Source organism: Gymnogyps californianus, chromosome 11 (genome assembly GCF_018139145.2).
Source record: "Gymnogyps californianus isolate 813 chromosome 11, ASM1813914v2, whole genome shotgun sequence".
In the NCBI taxonomy this organism is placed as follows: Eukaryota; Metazoa; Chordata; class Aves; order Accipitriformes; family Cathartidae; genus Gymnogyps; species Gymnogyps californianus.
This window is the reverse complement of record NC_059481.1, coordinates 9,510,520-9,529,526: the sequence shown is the minus strand read 5'-3', so window position 1 is coordinate 9,529,526 and position 19,007 is coordinate 9,510,520. Positions and strand designations below refer to the sequence as shown.

At 37.4% G+C, this 19,007-nt stretch overlaps 2 protein-coding genes across 3 annotated transcripts in view; one reads left to right on the top strand and one right to left on the bottom strand.

The window, feature by feature from the left end:
- Positions 1–204: 204 nt before the first annotated feature.
- Positions 205–9,931, top strand: PIGB (phosphatidylinositol glycan anchor biosynthesis class B). Its single transcript, XM_050903560.1, has 12 exons — positions 205–328; positions 405–540; positions 873–990; positions 1,616–1,720; positions 1,885–2,015; positions 2,607–2,747; positions 3,155–3,206; positions 3,634–3,845; positions 5,087–5,151; positions 8,063–8,273; positions 9,037–9,217; positions 9,800–9,931. The coding sequence occupies exons 1-12, from the start codon at positions 205–207 to the stop codon at positions 9,929–9,931; spliced, it is 1,608 nt and encodes a 535-aa protein (XP_050759517.1).
- Positions 7,642–19,007, bottom strand: part of CCPG1 (cell cycle progression 1) — a 27,758-nt gene continuing 16,392 nt past the window's right edge. Inside the window, exons 8-11 of one of the 2 annotated variants that reach the window (XM_050903558.1) lie at positions 15,738–15,776; positions 15,518–15,639; positions 13,034–14,436; positions 7,642–11,026 (exon numbers count right to left, since the gene is read on the bottom strand). In XM_050903558.1, coding sequence (XP_050759515.1) covers positions 10,846–11,026; positions 13,034–14,436; positions 15,518–15,639; positions 15,738–15,776 — 1,745 coding nt within the window. In that variant the 3' untranslated portion in view covers positions 7,642–10,845. The remainder of the gene's footprint in view (positions 11,027–13,033; positions 14,437–15,517; positions 15,640–15,737; positions 15,777–19,007) is intronic. The other variant, XM_050903559.1, reaches the window with a different exon arrangement.

The window sequence follows — 19,007 nt, the reverse complement described above, 5'->3', positions numbered from 1 at the left end:
GCTCGGCGCTCGCCGCCCCGGGAGCGCTTCGCCCCACGGCCCCGAGCAGCGCCGTGCCGGAACCGGCGCCCCTCACCTGAAGGACGGGAGGCCACAAAGCGGAGGCCTCCCGTTCGCTAGAGTGACCGGAAGGAAGTGCCGGCGGTGTCCCCGAGGCAGCGAGGCTGCGCATGCGTCGCCGCCGCCGGAGGCCCGCCCCCGCGGATGGAGGCGGCCGGCGGGCTGCTGGCGCGGGCCCGGGCGCGGAGGCCGGAGGCGGTGCGGCTCCGCAAGCGGCGGTCGGTGCTGTACGGCGCCCCCGGCGGAACCGCCGGGCAGCGAGGCGCCGGTAAGCGGGGCGGCGGGGGGGGGGGGGGGGCCGCGCCCCTCGGAGGGACCCCTGACTGACAGCCTTCCCTCCGCAGGCGCTGCCGGCGGGCCGGCGCCGCTGCTGGCGCTCACGGTGGCGCTGCGGGCGCTCAACTGCTTCCTCGTCCAGACCAGCTTCGTCCCGGATGAGTACTGGCAGTCGCTGGAGGTGGCGCATCGCATGGTTTTCGGATATCCTTCGCGGTGCCACCCTGCCGCCGGTCCTCACGGCCCCCTCGCTATCGCCATCGATTCCTGCGGGCCGCAGGGCACTTTGCCCCGCTTCCCGAGTTTTATACCGCCCCTGCGTGACTGGAGAGTCACGGCCGCAGCGTCGTGAGTGGGGGGGAGCGCTCGGGTAGAGATTTCCACGGCAGTAAGGTGTTAGCTTGACCAGTGACAAAAACCCCACTGCTTTTGGCCACAAAGGTACATGTCTCGACCCGCGGACAAGTCTGAGAATAACACAGCTCGAATGAAACTTCTTGTTTCAGTTGTTCATGATCTATCCTTAATATTACTAATTATGGCTACCTAACTTGGGAATGGGCAAATGGCTTAAGGGGCTATTCATACCCACTGATCTTTGCAAGCATCTACAAAGCTTTACAGCTGCTGGCTAAGGATGATGTTCAGCTGCTGGTGAGTATAATAAAAAAACGCATCCGTTTTACTAAAATTCAATTTAAAAGCATGTATTTAAATTCAGTGTCTTTTTATCATTATTTAGGTAAAATACAAAGCCTTGAATCTGGCAGTTAGACATGTATGAGCACAGAGACCCTACTGAAGTGTTTCGCATGGGTGCAGAATGCTTAGATCTCCAGTCACAGTACTGATGCCTGTGACTGCAGAGGATTATTCTTGGCCTCCGTCAATCTCCTTGAGTTTCATACTGATATGGTTTGCCACTACATCATAATTGGTCAGTGGTTCAGTTTTCCAAAGTGTTCAATAATATATATTTGTACTAAACTCAGTAACAACAGTCCCTTTTGACTTCTGTTGGAGATGAATGGCAAATAATTCTACTTTCAATTTCTGACCACTTTCAGTGGAACTTCAGACTTTCTTTGTTTTGGCAGAAATACTAGTCTTACCAAAGGACCTTACTATTAAAAAAAAAAAATCATAAAAAGCTACAGAGAATATTTACTAATTCACTATTTTCATGTCTGAACAGTCATTCACTAATTCAGTAGTCCTCTCTTCGAACTTGAAATTTAACAGGTTTGTTGCAAGTAAAATTTTCTCTCTGCTTACACAGATATGGGTCCCTAGACTTGCACAGGCAGTGCTAGCAGCTTTTGCTGATGTGAAGCTTTACTCATTAGTGCGACACCTTGAAAATGCAGAAACAGCAAAGTGCGTGGTGAGTCTCAGCCTTTAAAAAAATTTTATGCATGTTAATAAACACTGTTGCAGTGTAGACCAGCAAAATGATAATGTCACACCTTGAAGAATTATCACCTTCATTTAAAACTACAGAATTCAACCTTTCTTCCTGTGTATCCTGTTGTTCATAATTATTTTCAGTACTTCTGCCAGCTGTGTTCCTGGTTTACATGGTATTCCTGTACCAGAACTCTAACAAACGCCATGGAAACTCTTCTTACCATTTTTGCTCTTTCCTACTACCCAATAAAAGGTTCCAAGATGGGGAGCAGGTAAGAAACTTTCTACTAACAGTACTGATAATTTTTGTCTTGGGATAACACCAATCTACTGCTACTGTTTAAAATGCTAACTTTTATCTTAAAATATAAGGCAACCAAAACCACCTCATTCATGTAGCAAGAGCTCTAGATCATGGAAGGAACAGCAATTGCAGTATTCCTCTAAATATTTTTTTGAAGCTGGTATGTAAAATTACTATGCTCCAGTTCCCTTACGCAAAGTATCACTATATGGGAAACTTTAATTTAAAGGACTGGAATTACTGGTAAATTGGGAAAAAATAACAAAAGCTTGTTTGGGTTCAGATATAGGTGAATTTGTGGTCATGACTTTCTTTACCAGCTATCTATTTTAAAGCAAGTATGTGCTTCTAGTTAGCAACTCCATTGCTAATAAAGCAATTATGTAGTTGGCAGCCTTCCAAGCAAAACAGAGTATCTGCACTGAGAGAATCAGAGTTATCTGCAGTATGAAAAACTGGTCAGACACATGACAGTATTTAAATTGTTGAAATGTCACTGTCTGCAAAAGAATTGACCAAACCTTTTGATGACCTTCTGGTTTATATTCCCTCATTCTAGTTGCAAATATTTAGCTTTGATAGCACTTGCAATTGTTATTCGTCCCACCGCTGTTATCCCGTGGATACCTTTGGTCTTCAGTCATTTTTTGCAAGAACAGAGGAAAGCAGACCTTATCTTACACAACTGCATTCCAGTTGGGTAAGTTCTTTTTGAATTTAAACTATGACTGTGCACAGCTATATCTTAAGATTGATTTTACTATTGCAAAGGCAGACAACCCAAAAAAGCTGATTTCATGTAAAAAGGAAAAAAAGAGTCCTTTTGCAAAAGTTTAAGGAAGGGGCATGCTTCCTTTAATGTATATGCTGCAAAAAAGCACTAAGAGAGAGATTTCATGAGGGCGAGACATGAACAGCATTCCAGCTTAATCTGGGATTGTGCCAAGGATACCAGGTGATGGCAACTGGCCGCTGTAAAACAGCCATGAGTATGGATAATCTCAAAAAAAGATTAGGAATCAGGGAGTTTTGGCAGCTATTTGGAGTAGAATCTGATACAAAAGCAATTCAGGCAATATCAGTGCAACCAACTTTCCATTTTTGCAGATTGGTCACAGTAGGAACCTCTTTAGTAATTGACCGTGTGTTTTTTGGTGAGGTAAGTTGTTTTAAACTTGACTTATAAGAAAAATGTTGGGTTTTAGCATTTTAACATGGACAGATGTTTCAGACTTCTCTAACTTCTGTTATTCCTGTGACTGTGTCTGGCCTATGATCTCTAAATGTATCCTAAGCTATAAACCCTTAAACACTGACTTCTCAGTTATTTTAAATGACAGATTGTTACTTAAAATCACTATGCTCAGCTCTCAATAAATTGTTATCAACAAACTACAAAACTTACAGGCTGCTGTGTTTAGTTGCTAAATATAGGAAGTCTGTGACAAGTCTTAGTAGAAAAAAAAAGTAGTATGAATGAAAATGCTGTATCATTTAAGGCCAGTGATGACTCTGTAATTCAATTTAGCTGTTGATTTTCACTTTGGATTTGTATTTAACTCACCCCTCCTCCCCAAATCTCCCAGTGGGTACTGGTTCAGCTGAACTTCTTGAAATTCAACGTGCTGCAGAATTTGGGAACGTTTTACGGATCTCATCCTTGGCATTGGTACTTCACTCAAGGACTACCAGTCATCTTGGGTACCCATCTGCCTTTCTTTATTCATGGCTGTGTGCTGGCACCAAAAAGGTATCGCATCTTTCTAATGGCAGTGATTTGGACAGTGTTGGTATACAGGTAATTTCTCCTAAGCATAACTACTATCTTTCACTGGTTGTGTTCTTTTCAAAGCTCATGTCCTCTCTAGAACAAAAAAGCATAGTATTCAGGTTAAGTGATAGAAAACTTCAAAATATTCAAACACTCCAAGAAATGCAGTCAATTATACAATAGTTTCTAGAATTTTATGTAATGCTACTTCTTGTATTGTTACCAAACACGTATTTTTAGAATTGATTAGACCCTTAAAGAATAAAATAATTCAGCATGAAATTCAATGGAAAATGGGAAAAAAAAAAAAAACTCAATCACCTAATAGGTGTTTAAGCAACAGCAGAACTAGTTAGAAAACTGTGTTTACTAGATGCCTATTAATGAAAATACCATTTCATTTGGTTCTTTAATATATCCCCAGTAAGATGAGAGGTTCTTAGGCCTCTAAAACTTACTCCATTCACAAGTCTCCACAGAGCTCTTACCATTTATCATAGGACTGTATGTCTCATTTTAAATTGAGAGGTAGAAGAAAAAGTAAGCCGTTTCTAAAGCATCAGAATTAACTGTAGATTAAACAAGAGACACTTGCAGACAAGAAAAGATACAGCGAATTAACAAACACTAAGTAATAAATGGTATTAGACTACAGTAGTAACAGAATACAGCAAAACAGTAGTGAGGCTACAAATGCCATCTCTTCTTTCAGTCCATCTCAAAACTGGATGTACGTAGCTCTATTGGTTTTAGGCCTTTTTTATCTCCCTTCGTCTTGTAAGAACCTGTTTGGTTCCCATGACACAAGTCTTGCAGTAATCCCCAAAAAAGCCCCAAAAGTTGGCATGGGAAATTGTGTAAAGTTTTATTAGCAGAGGTGAATGTTACTTTGTTAGATACAAATGTGTACTTGCATCTTAGCTTCTCATCCACACTTTTTACTGTGTTTTATTACAGAAAGCAAATTGGTGAAGTACTAGCTAAGTTATATCTAGTAGTCATAGAATCAGACCACTTAATTGCTAGAGTAGTAGCCAGGTACTTCTATTAGTGCTTGGTTTAAACTGACCAAGTAATCTTAATTTGGATGTACTTATTATGTTCTTAAGTGACAGTTTGGATTTTTACTCTAAACTGCTTCAATGCCAAAAGCTTTTTAGTACATGCAAGTGCTTTTCTTCTAGTCCTCCATGCTCTAAAACACATTTTGTCAACAGAACTGATGCATTTAACTTTCTCGCTGTAGTATTATATCTGTTTTATTACAGCACGCTGAGCCATAAAGAATTTAGGTTCATCTATCCAGTACTGCCATTTTGCATGTTTTTTTGTGGTAAGCATTGGTTTCAAATCTCTTGCAACCTTCCCTGTATGTAATTTTTACCTAAAGAGAGATTGTTAATAGTCAATGTAGGTATTTGACAAAGGATTCTTAGAACTAGCCTAACTTTTTCTTATAGCTAGGAAAAAAGAAAGAAGGAAGGAAAAAAAAAAAAAAAGATGAGGAACAGCAAGTGACTGAAACACAGATGGAGAATCCTTAGCATGGATAAAAGTACCTCCTGCAAAAAATAAGAAAATCGCCTCAGTGACTCCTAACTTTTTAGCAATGCCACCCTTACAGTGAATTTTCTTCCTTGGCTCCTTTGTAGTGTTTTTCCATCCAGTTCTCTCAAATATGCCTGACAAATGCCTTTGAGTATGCTACAAAAAATTAAAGTATTAAAAAACTAAAATTATCCTTTTCTAGATTCAGGTGTGTTAGTAGATGACGCTAGTTTTCTGTCTGCGCTTGAGCAACCACCGGCTGGAGGCTACTTCCCACAGAAGTTTTAGAGCAGTTAATGTGATAGCTTTTTCCTTCAGGCACAGTAAGGTGAATTTGTTAAAACAGGAATAAGGTCCCTAAACTAATGCGGTTAACTTAAAAATTAAAGAGAATCTGTCCACAGTTTAAACTGGAAAGCATATTGCTTTTGCTAACAAAGATTTTTCTGATATTTCAACAGAAACTTTTAAAGTATTCATTTATCTTTTTTCCTGGTTTGTGTTTTTTAAACACAGAAAAGAGCCTAATAAGGAAGTATTTTATATTTTACAAAACTAGGTATTAACTACAGTAGTGTATCTATAGGAAAAGTAAAATCGTGATGTGAAGTCTAGTATGCTGAAAAGTTACAAAGGAAAGATTAAAACTTCTGGAACATGAAGCTGTAGAGCTTTAGTTTAAATACAAGTTCAAAACAGATGAATCAATGAAAACTGTAATTTTCTTTAACCTGTTTTGCTAGGCTAAACAAAAGTAAATCTTATTTCAGTAATTTTGCTCTCTGCTGAGATCAAATATATAGTTCAATAGCAGATTTAAGATGAACCAGTTCTACCTCAGTGCAGAAAAATTCCAATCAGACCACTATTTTTTGTTAATATCTGTCATGGTTTAACCCCAGTCAGCAGCCAAGCACCACGCAACTGCTCCCTCACTGCCCCCCCGCTCCCAGTGGGATGGGGAGGACAATGAGGAAAGAAGGTAGAACTTGTGGGTTGAGGTAAGAATGGTTTAGTAACTAAAGTAAAATATAATACTAACAATAATAATAATAATAATGAAATCTAACATTAATAGTAATAAAAAGGAATATAACAAAAAAAGAGGGGAAAAAAAAAAAGGAAAAACAAACAGCAATGCACAATGCAATTGCTCACCACCTGCTGACTGATGCCTGAGCAGCTATCCGCCCCTCCCGGCCAACTCCCCCCAGTTTATATACCGGGTATGACATCCTATGGTATGGAATATCCCTTTGGCTAGTCCGGGTCAGCTGCCCTGGCTGTGCTCCCTCCCAGCTTCTTGCACACCTGCTTGCTGGCAGAGCACGGGAAACTGAAAAGTCCTTAACTTAGGATAAGCGCTACTTAGCGACAACTAAAACATCAGCGTGTTATCAACAGTATTCTCACACTAAATCCAAAACACAGCACTGTACCAGCTACTAAGAAGAGAGTTAACTCTGTCCCAGCTGAAACCACGACAATATCCCTCTTAACTTTCATGTCTATAAGGGAATCAGGTCATCTATGTGATTTTTCAAGAGCTAATCATCATCTGTTTGGATACTTTAGTAAAGAAAAAAATGACAGAAGTTATTTCTGATAACTCAGTGGTTACAAAGAGGTCTTTCAATTGCTCAAAACATAAAAGGAGAAAAAAAAGCCACATGAATTTCACAGTCATTTCCAAGCACACTTAAAGAAAAGCTAAGAGCATTTCACAAAAGCAGTAAAAAAATGCCTATAATAGAATGTTTGCACTTGTGTTTAAACCACAGACTAATTAGTGGACTTTGTTTTCATCCGAGATAAAGATCTGCAATTTGTCAGAACAGACCAACTGAAGACTAATATAACTTACTTGTTACTGACTTCTGAAACAGGCCTATTCTAACTTGTTTCTTGTGATTCAGTAAAGGTGGTCACAGAGCTAGGTTGCCTAAAATATTTTTATCTCCTAATAATACTGACAAGCACATTACTTAATAGGGGTTTCCAAACCGGTTGCAACATGAAGCTGTCTTCAGTGCCAGGTTCATCTAAGTTGTGGTTGTGAGAAACAGGTTTATACAGCTGTCTCCCACCAGGAGAAATGTCTCCTCCTATTATTCCTCCTTCAAGAAAAGGGGGGGGGGAAGGGGCAGGGATGGGAGATGGGCAAAGATGGAGGAGTAAGCTTTTCCAAGGACAGTAGCTCAAAAATGAATAACAATAAGGGAATGCTGTAGCTTTCAGCATGTTGGAGAAAAAGAATACCACAGCCATACCAAAGCACATGTAGTTACCATTTATTCTGGGTCTACTTAGACATGCGTGAATCAGAACACATCAATAAGTTGCCACATACCATTCATCCAAACTACTGAATGGACTATTTTTCCCCACAAGAAATTAAAATTAAGCTCTAAAGAGACAAAGCACCAGCTTTGAAATCATACTTCTGTACTGCAAAAGACAGGTATGGGCTTAAAATTTACACTGTTAAATCCATGAGTTAGTAAGGGCAAACTCTAACCTTTGACTTGCCATTCAAAGAGTAAAGACTGAAAGAACACTGTATTAAAAAACCTCAAAAGCAAGGCATTGTTATCAACCGAGTAATGGTTTTCCAGTAAGTTATGGTACTTTCAAAAATACTATGTGGAACTGTTAGTATTTGCTTATCTCTAAAACTTACTCAGATGTTTCTATAGGATATTCTTTGAAACACCTGAAAGCATGGAAGAAATCTGCAGCAAGTTTCCTGCTTTTATCAAACTTACTCCCAGCCCTGTATACAGGCTTGATTCACCAGCGAGGCTCTCTTGATGTTATGAGTCACATACAGCAACTCTGTAATAACTCTTACCAGTCACAAGCTTTTGTCTTCATCATGATGCCGTGCCACTCTACGCCATTTTACAGGTATTAAAATAGTTAACAGTGTACTATATTAAAATCCATACATTTAAGCAGAAGTTAACATTTTTTTCTTAAGCTTATTAAATTGAGATGGATAAACGTATACAGGAAGAGTTTTGATTTTTCATACAGTTAATACAGAATGAATAGGGGAAATAAGCCAAATGCTTATACCACAGAATAAAATTCAGCATCTAAGCTTTATTCAGTTTTTGTAAAATAGCTTTGTATGAGGATATGCAGTAAGCCTTACGATTTCTGAAAGTCATACTGCTTCATTATGGTAATTTTTGTAGCAAAACTAAAGGCTAATTGTTACAGTCAAACTGTATTAATATTACCTTTACTTCTGCTGCTAGAGAGTAAAGAAATGTAACTACAACATACAATGACTGAGGTCACTATTCCAAAAAGTTTGCAATAGATCCTGGCAAGTAAACAAAATGTTAAAGCAGATATAAACAGTGAAGCTGATATGGAAAAGTACCTTTTTAAGAAACTGACGTTACGCAGATGGTATTTTTATTAAGATAAATTTGCTTTCTGTGAACTGCTAACGACATAGTCACAGCAGTTTGGAGCTGAATCCACTTGTTCTACTTTTGCTTTCATATGAAGTACAGAAGGGAAGAAAATATGACTCTGGGGGAAAAATCCTAATTATTCAATTTTGGTTCTGACTGAGGTATCTTTAAGTGATGAGTCACTTCAAAGCTTAGATATTGGTCAGTTTATCCTGAAGTGTTTCTTTTGTTTTTCTCCCTAGTCATGTTCACTGTCCTCTAAAAATGAGATTCCTTCAGTGTCCCCCAGACCTAACCGGAAATGAGAGCTATATTGATGAAGCAGACGTATTTTACTCTAATCCACTTGGCTGGCTTAATAAGGAGTTTTACAATGATACATTATTACCCAGTCACTTGATCTTCTTCAGTGTGCTAGAACAGGTATGGTAACTGCAAGATGAAACAAACTAGTTCTGATGTCAAGTTACAAAATAAATTAGGGGAGAGTTATACGTAAGATTTTTGAAAATTGTTGTCCACAACTTTTTAAAACACAGCTTAAAGTTGAACCCTCTAGTCCATAATATAGTATAGATACCATTCCAGTGATATATACTTAACATTCATGTAGGCCCTCTCCTCTGTGTGAATTCTACATGCCATAAAATAATGTTTTATGCAATTCTCCTCAAGCCATATTAAAACAAATGTGCGGTCTGTTCCCAGAACCATACACTTTTAAGTAAGAAACAATGACAAGCAAAAATGCCTGCAGTGAGATTACCTTTTCCCCTCAATTCTTTTATGAAGTCCGTGTACTCAAACAACTGTGTCTGGTGAATATCCACTCCAGACAGGATCAAACAGGATAGGTACCTGTTTTTCTAGCAGTCTTTCCTAAAATAAAGGATAAACCTTCCAGGGCATAGTTGAATTGATGGTTTTTAGAAAACTTTGGAACACTGTTCTGATGCTCCCAACTGCACTTGCTGACTATGGAAACTAATGTATGTTCATTTACAGGAAATATCATCCTTTCTAGCTTTAAGGGGCTATGAGAAAACAGCCACTGTCTTTCACACTCATGTACCTCAAGGACGAGTTGGAAGCCACATCTACGTCTACAGGAAAAAAACTGAGATGAATCGTACTTGAAGATCAGTTTCTAGACTTAAGACCTAATGAGATCAGTTTTGCATAGCAGTACTATGCTTAGATGATCTTGTACTGCAGAAAGGAGAGAGTAGGGAGTCTGAAACCGGGTAAGTCAAATGGGGAAGTCCGATTAGGCAGCCACTGGCTGTCTGGAAACACATAAACCTCTTCCTGAAGGCAACTTCAGTAGCAGTATGGCAGGGTGGGGGTGTTGACCTACCTTACAACACTAGAAAACATCAGGAGGACCAAAGTTACCATATGGCTACTTAAACAATAAGAAATTAGACAAGACTGGACGATTTTTATAGAACTGTACAGCTATGCTAGGTTTGTTTTATAAATAAAGACTTTTACCCACAATGTCTCTTTATTTTTCTTCTACAATATGCAGATATGCAAGACATTTCAAGTGCTTAAATCAGCAAGCTGATTAGAATGCAGCACAGCAAATTCTTCACAATTCAACAGGCTCTTGAACCCCCCCAAAGACAAGAACCAAGTATAAGATTACAAAACACTAACAAATACATTACCATAATGTAGACCTATTTTTTGAAGGATGAGATGAAGTTAGTATATCAAACATTGGAGTTAATTATTGGTACATTATGCATGACTCAAGCTTGAACTACACTAATGTAATGCAATTAAGCATATTTTTCATACACAAGTCATTGCATGCCTAGTTTCTGCAACAATACTGCTGGCACCCAAACTATCATCACTTCCAAAGGAAAGCTAAAGCAGCGGTACACAATATGCAAATTAGAAAGCTTGACTTCTGCCTTTTAACAAAAATGTGTAAAAATCAAATTACTTGGAGAAAAAAACTTGCATCTTGCTGCTTTGTTGAAAAACAATTAGTTTCCGGAGAAGATGTGAATTCTAAACTTGTTTTTACCATAAATTACTCAATATTTTGGATCAAAGGGTAATTGCCCCAATTCTATTTCAAGATTTGCCATGTGTCTTCCATTAGTGCGACCATGTTTATGCCATTTACCTTCTCTTTTATTACGGTGGTGGTACTTCTGAGCTTGTTTTTCATGTCTGGAATTTTCCGTTTGTGTAAAAGAAGGCCTTTTAGGTCGACTGCAAGGAGTAAACAAAAGCTTGTTACTACTCTTATGAAAGCATCTCTCTAAAAGCATTTTGAAACACAATTACATTGTCGAGAACAGCTTTTAACATGCTGAGGTTGACTGAAAAGAAAATAAAATTAGTATTAAGTAGTCCTTTCTCTTGTAAGCAAAAGGGGGGGGTATTTGTTTGTTGAAATCATCAATAAGATGCTATATTTAAAAGAAATCCTTTCTAAAAATAAAAGTGCTCTGCAGCTGGTTGCCCGAAGGTCTTTTTAGAATAAAGCCAGGTAAACAGCTGTTTAATTATCTCTACTGTGATGCTTGAGTGAGGTCTCAATCTATTTTTCAGTTATTCTATTACATTCTGCGCTATAAAAATAATGAAAACTTTACAGACCCTTAGAAAAGCATGCTTTGTGTAAACAAGGGCACTCGAGAAGTTTTCATGTACAGTAAGTACATTTGTACAGAGAGAGGGGGTACTGACAAAACACTGTGGCTCACCTGTTGCAGTTTTTGATGCAAACAGTCCCATTATTACATGCTGTTATCATATGACTAGCATCTCGAGCCTTCTGCTAAGCTAAGGCTATTTTCATCCTCAGTATCACACAAACTTCTGTATAATACTACCAGTAAATGAATTTGAAATTCTGTTTTTCTGCAAACTGAATTAAAGTGCTCAAAAATTAAGTATTTAAATTAAAAAATAAAGTTTTTAATAAGTACTTGGAATATAAATAAAAACATGAAGTTATGTCATGTGTTTGCCAAAACTACACATTAAAAAGGCTACTTGGTAGATGATAATAGGAGTATCATCCTCATGGTTCAACTTTTAATAAGAGAAAGTACTACCTCACATAGTATTTAGTAACCCCAAAGTAGTTAAGTACTCAGACTTCCTGCTGCAATAAACCACATGAAATAATAAACAATACAAGTCCAAAAGAGAAACCTGCCTGAAGAACTGCACCTTGATCTAAATACTAAATATGCTTTGCACTGAATACCAGCACAGGGAAAAATTCTATTATGACTACAAGGACAACTTCTTGTGTATTATAAATTAGTTAATATATCACGTTTTTTCTTACCTGATCAGAATAAAACATTAGCACAAGAGACTATAGCCAATTTTGTAATAGCAATGGTATTAAAAGCCACATAAAATATATACATAAGTGTTCCAGAAAGAGCAAGTTCCACACAATATATTAAGGCTGGTTGCTTAATTTTCTTTCACCAAAGTCTATGCAGTAGAAACAGTCCACCATATCTAGCTCCATTGGGCCAGCCAGGCAGCATACCACAACTGCTCTGTAGAAGCCCTGAGAATACCGTTAGATACAGGAAAGTAACGTAGGAAGCAATTTATGCCAAGGACCTTTGTAAGCAAGTCTGAACAAGATTTAGTCAGGGTCAGGATCTGAACTAAAGCCTGCTATTTGAGTAGCTCTGCTGTAGGCATACAGACTAACTCAGTATTATACTAAGCCACAAGAGAGTAGTGAAGTTCCTGAAAAGCCAGCAGGGGATATACCTGCCAGAACAGGTCTTTGAGACTGCTCAAATATATCCAAAAACCTTCTCATTCAGGGAAGGACAACAAGGAAGTCCTAGTTAATGCTTCTTCTGAGATAGTTATTCATTCCATCAGACAGGCAATCATAGCTGCTCAGTCTAAACTAATCCTACTTGCAGTTACACAGTTTTCTAGAGAACTCAGTAGAAATATTAAATTGTGCTATGTACAGTGGATCTGTAGTGCCTCCAAAACTAACATCACACACACACACAAAATTTATATATAAGGTACTGCAGATCCACTTTATATAAACATAATCTAGTACTTCCATTGAGTCCTTCAGAAAGTCTTCTAGCATGTGTGTGTGTGTATATATATAGACATACACATACACACTAGAAGACCACCCATTAGAACAAGGACACTAGTTGTCTTTGCAAAGACTACTTCATTGTGTTAACAAGTTCAGGAAACATGGAAACAAACCTGGGTCCATATTGGGGTGAATTATCATAATGAAAGTAGTATCTGTAGATGTATTTGTCCAGATCCTCAAAAACCTTTTCATTATTATTTTGGTATTCCTTCATATCTTCCAGGTAATCCTTGACATCATTAACAAAATCAGTGAACAGCATCTGGTCATGTATAAATATCCCATTATGAAAAAACTTATTGATGAAATTTTCTAGTTCTCTCCAGTGATGAAAGTTATGTACAACTTGTTGCAAATACTTTTTCATTAGCCGATTAAATTCATCCACCCTAATAGGATCTGATACTCTGTTAAAGAGACTAATGAATTCTTGATGAGCACACTCGAAAATACCAGAGCAGCCCTTTAGGACAAACTGATGTTTTCTATTACACAAAGGATCACTGAGACATTTCTGTGAATCTGTGTCTTTTTCAAATGTTGTAAACTGATGTTTTCTTCCATCTTTGAATTCTTTCGCCATGTTAGGTCCCCTGTAATGCATGTGCTTCAGATTCTCATAAGAGTTATGTTCTCGGTAAAAAGTTCGAGCTTTCTTGTTTGCCTCATGTCTTTTATCATTTGACAACTTCTTTTCATCAAAGATGTTTTTTGTGGTATCTTTGAAGTGTCTGAATGTAGACTTTACAGAATCAGAGAATTTTTTCAGGTTTTCTTTCACTGCTTCTTTAGCCTGCTTAATCTTTTCTTTATGGTGTCTTACAAACTCTTTCGTGGAATTTTTCATAGCATCAAAAGTTTCTTTAACTGAACCAAAAAATGATTCCTTTGATTTCTTTTTAGTCTTACTTTGCCCTTTAGCACCTTTCTTTTGTCCCTTTTCATTCATTTCTTGCTTTTCAGTTTGGTCTTTCGCTTCAACATACAGCTTCTCCCATAAGTCAGAGCGTTGTTGCTCAAAGTTTAGCTTTTTTTCTAGTTCTACTAGTCTTCCTCGCAGAGTTTCTATTTCTTGATTTTCTCTTAATGTATCATCATCAGCAGCATTGTCAGGTGTTTGACGAGAACTTAACTGTTCCAGTTCTTTTTTTAGAGCTTCTGTAACATGACGTTCTTTGTCCAGTTCTCTCCTTAACATCTGTGCCTCTGCAAAGAGTGTTTCCTTTTGCCGAAGAAAGTTGTGGTTTCTTTGCTTTTCCTCTTCCAAATGTTCCCTTAGTTTCTGATTTTCCATTACAATAGACTCAGTGCTAGTACCTTTATCTTCTAAGTTTCTAATTTGTTGTCTTAGCTTCCTTAATTCTTCTTGAAGTGAGGCCAAAGCTTTTTCTTCCTTCTCTAGAGATTCTCTTAAGTGCTGATTTTCTGCAGCAAGACTTCTTTTTTGAGATTCAAAGGATTTCTTCTCCACCTCAGTAGAGGTCAAACATGTGGCAAGATCTCCCTTGAGTGACTAATACAAACAAAAAGAAAGCAAGTAAAAATACTACAATTAGAATTGTTACAATTTCAGCTAGAAAGATGAAAGACCAAGGTAGCCCAGACAGAGTTTACTTGTCATTTTGGATGCAGCGACACATGTTGCAGCAAGATGCAAAAATAGAGCTAGTTTGTTTATCTCGGATATACACACAAACACTTTCTTGGCAACAAAGACCATGTGAGAGGCTTGCCCTTCCAACCAGAGGTCATCATCCCTCACTTGTGTTGGTTTAACTAGCTGAAGGATAGTAAACTTGGTACATGAATTGTAACATCTTAAAAGGAAATGAAAATGTGCGTGTTTGCTGTTGATTTATGTTCAGCAAACTGGGTTTACAGATTACAAAACCAAATACATTAGCAAAAGCAAGGTAATTCAACAGTTGGGGCAGAAATTCAGGAACTGATTTTGAACCAAATTTGTTGCTGAAAATACGTGTTCATCTAACTATATCCTAACACAAAAGGATCTCCTCAGTCTCTTGGCATCCTTGACAAACTCTAGAACTAAACATATTGAACTATGTATAAATGCTCCTATCAGCAACATAAAAAACTTAAAAAAAACCCCCAAAACCCACAGACACAAAGCACTCCCTTATCTTCTCTCTGAATGATCTAACAGTAAAAAACCTAACCGTACAGGTTAAGTATTTAAAAAATTAATAACCATTGACAATTTAGAAAGCAAATTCACAGAACCTGTAGGTTCAACCTATAATAGGTTTTTACCAGCATGTTCTACTTCAGCTGTCTTCATTAATGACAACCTGGCATTATGTCATAAGGAAAGAGACAGTCTCTGTGTCCAGATAACTCCTAGACTACATACCTAAAAACCAGTATGCTTAAACACATTCCAATAACAAATTTCATCAAAATACAAAATCTTTGTCAAGAATTCAGGAGAAAGAAAAATGACACTCTCAGAAACAACTTACTGAAGAAAAAAAAAGTGTAATAGATTTGTGTGATAAATTAATTTCACTTTGTGTAAATTACACACATAGTGACAGAATAACCCAATGACTTCCAGCTAAACTCATACCTACCCCCACTTTATGATACACTTTATCTCCTTGCTCTTGTTGGCACTGGTAAAGATCATCTTTCATATCTTTTAATTCACGTGTCTTTGTCACCAACTGCTGACGTTTCTGGATCTGTATTGTACCTACAAAGATAAAAAAAAAACCACCAACTTTCTTTTAGAGGAACAGATGAACCTAAACATCATCTTTATTTTCTCTGCAAATTCAAAAGCATTCTTACCTTGCAGTTTCTGCCCAGTACTTACTAGTAACTGTTTAGCTGTAACAAAATAAAGATTATAAAACCAGATTGTTACATACTGATTCTGTTTCTTCCAACGATAAACAATTTCTCAAACAGACCCAAAAATTCGCTATTACACCGTCTTTTATTTGACGATAACAAATGAAGGAATTTTGGAACACTACATAGAAATAAGTTAGATACAAAACAACAGAAGTTATGCAGGAAAGGATATGTGTGAATTTTTTGTCATTTTTTCTTAGTAACATGCAACCAGGATAGAAGGCAGACCATTAGTCCGTGCGTTATCCACTTCAGAACTACAACTTTTACTGTTAAGTTACATGAATAAGAGGATATTAGCACAGTATTTAAACTTTCATGCAGAAACACAATTATTACACACTGCTCACAAAGCAGCAAGTATCTGCAGGCCCTATCTTGTCATTCTTATCCATGAGTGAAGGCTGAAGAGTAAGCAAATATCCTATCTTTCAACTGTCAGATAAAGGCTGAGACACACTATTTTTCCGAAAAAATATCTTCATTGTACTAGCCAGCAATTTTTTCCATCAAGTAAGACTTCTTCACTGGTACTTCCCTACCTATACACATGTTCTGTAAATCCTAACACTGATGTAGTTTTTATTTCTTTCCTTTTAAGATTCTCTTTAATTGACTCTACAGCAGATGGCAACAGCAAGTTTTAGGTATTTCTTTCAAAACCAATGCAGCATATGCAGAGTTCTATTTCTGTATTTAAAGGCGGGGGGATGAAATTCTATGAATACTTTTACACTGAGGAATTTTGTGTGCTCGCAATTTCTATTGAATGTATTGTCAAGTATGAACTTAAAAACAGACAGTGCTCTATTAAACCAAGTTGAACCTCAATAGTGCAATTCAGCTAAGGGAAAGCAATGTTTTTACAGCAATGATTTTAAGTTTGCAGAGTCCTAATAAACACTTCCTGGAAGCATAGATCCTTGCATAAGTGAATTTAAATATACTGACAGTAAATTTGTTTTTCATATTTATGCTTTATAGATATTTTTGAAGAAGTCCATTGATCCTAAGAATCTGAAGACTGCATGTCAAAAATCATCATTTAGTGTAAAGGGTTCATGTTAAGAGGAACCTTAATTACAGAAAAACACTTAAAACTCTGTTCCTCTCCTTATCAAGAATAATAATTTAGATACAGTAAGCAAAAATGACATTTAGCAACACAGAAAGGGTAAAGACACTGAAAATGCAGGTAATGAGGTACCATTCCTCAGTAATTGGTTTGTGTTTCCAGCTGGTACTAAGTCACAGTGTCCTTCAGATTCTTTAAGTAATCTATCCAAATCCCTAGCGTTACATCAATATTCCTTTTTGCAGATTCTGGTTAAAGAAAAAAAATTAAATATCTGAATGTCCATAAGGAGACATTCTTCTGGCAAAGGCTTCCTAACTTCAGCTTTTCCAGTTACCTGTTTTCCTGGAAAGCTTGCCCTCTTTCAGATCTCCTTCCTAGAGCATCATAAAGCCAGCTAACTCAGTTTAATACTGATTAGGATACAGTTATTGATTAAAACCTAATCCTAGTTGCTTTCTACATCTTTAAAGTCTTAAAGGTGTCCTGGAGCTCCAGCTAAAGGGAAAACACTATCCTGATACTGACCCAAAAAAAAAAAAAAAGTAATTTCATAAAAAGTAACCCTTTCCAATCCTCTTACACAACAATTAGCCTAGCATTAAAAGACTGCTGTGGAAAACATTCATTCCAAGCTGAATCACAAAAATGCAAAGTCGTCCTCTAGGGAGATGGATTTCTCTTTGCAAGTTCGTGTTTAAAAAAAACAAACAAAAACCAGGAAGATGGAAAGCAGGGTTCGATTTCCTTTCTAGTGGTAGAAAGATTAGTTATCACATAACCACGAAGAACTTTCACCTGAAGAAGCAAAAACTAAAGCCACACAGAGTTGCCTTCTTTCTGCTGAGAACGCTGTCATCACTGTTATCAGCGACGACAATTTTAATTTAGAAGTACAGACTCAATGAATGACCAAGTCAAAGTGAATCCCTTAATAAACCTATGACCCTGAGTACATTTCCAAAATGTATTTCTCATCCATAGATCTCAAAATTCTTTAAAAGGATAGTATTTATCATTAACCCCAATTTAAACACAGTAAAATGATTAAACAGAACTGAAACCTCAAGTTACCACCACAAAGCACTATCAAAGATTGGCCTAGTCACTGTGCTCCTCTCTGCTTCTAGCATGCCAATACACCTCAATCAGTTTTTACACCAGCTACTACTAGCTGTAGCTACTAAAGTATTTTACACAACTGGATTAGTCATTCCTGTAATCCCGCATACAATAGTAATTCTTAAGACTTGATTTATTATTTTTTTAATATAAGTATGCATACATATATGGATGTGTGCGTACACATACACACACACAATTTAAAAAGTAAATCTGAATGCAAGCACAGCGTCCACAATACATCACTCATGACTCCTACCTTCAGGTTTACCTAAGAATAAAAAAAATCAGGGTCGAGTGAAAATTAGTATAAATCTCAAAATAAGTGCCAAATTTAGACCCCTAACAATCAGTCAAAATCAAATCCAATTAGAATCATATTGCCAGTCTCAAATTGAATCACAAGTCTTCTTATAAAGGCACATTTTCATATAAAACTAAAACTACTCAGGAAAAACTACTATTAAAAATAAATGCCCTCTATCATTTTTATAACAACACATGTATCTTATAAGATCAGGATTGCACTACATAGATTTAGATCTGGAATGAGTTCTGCTGTTCTGTTAAATGTAGTAACAATCTGTGTAATGCTTAACTGTAGGCCACGCACTGAACACAGAAAAATTGCTGCTATCCTGGATTCCCTAAACCACCCTGGAACTGCAAGGACAACTACAGCGTATTTTTCTCCACCAGAGACAGAAAAATATCGATACTATGAACTCCTGTAAAAAATATGCCTTGCTCTGACATTTACCAGATGAGTACATATGGGACAGAAGCCGGAAATAACTCTCTGAATGCTATTAGGAATGGTAAGCACTAACACAAATTTATTTCAAAAGAAAAGATGTGAAAAATGAAGGGTACACACTGCATTATGAGAACAACAAGAAATTTCTATCTGGAAGGGCAACCAAAAATTAATTCCTGTTTATTTAAAGTAGCGTATAAAAAATTGCACCGCTGAAGGGCCTCCCTGTGTTATCCATACATTAGCAGTT

Excerpts from the sequence above, each read along its gene's own strand:
- PIGB (XM_050903560.1), top strand. The coding sequence starts at position 205 with ATGGAGGCGGCCGGCGGGCTGCTGGCGCGGGCCCGGGCGCGGAGGCCG. Across the intron at positions 329-404 it reads CGCCGGGCAGCGAGGCGCCG|GCGCTGCCGGCGGGCCGGCG; the intron begins GTAAGCGGGGCG and ends TTCCCTCCGCAG. Across the intron at positions 3,207-3,633 it reads ACCGTGTGTTTTTTGGTGAG|TGGGTACTGGTTCAGCTGAA; the intron begins GTAAGTTGTTTT and ends CAAATCTCCCAG.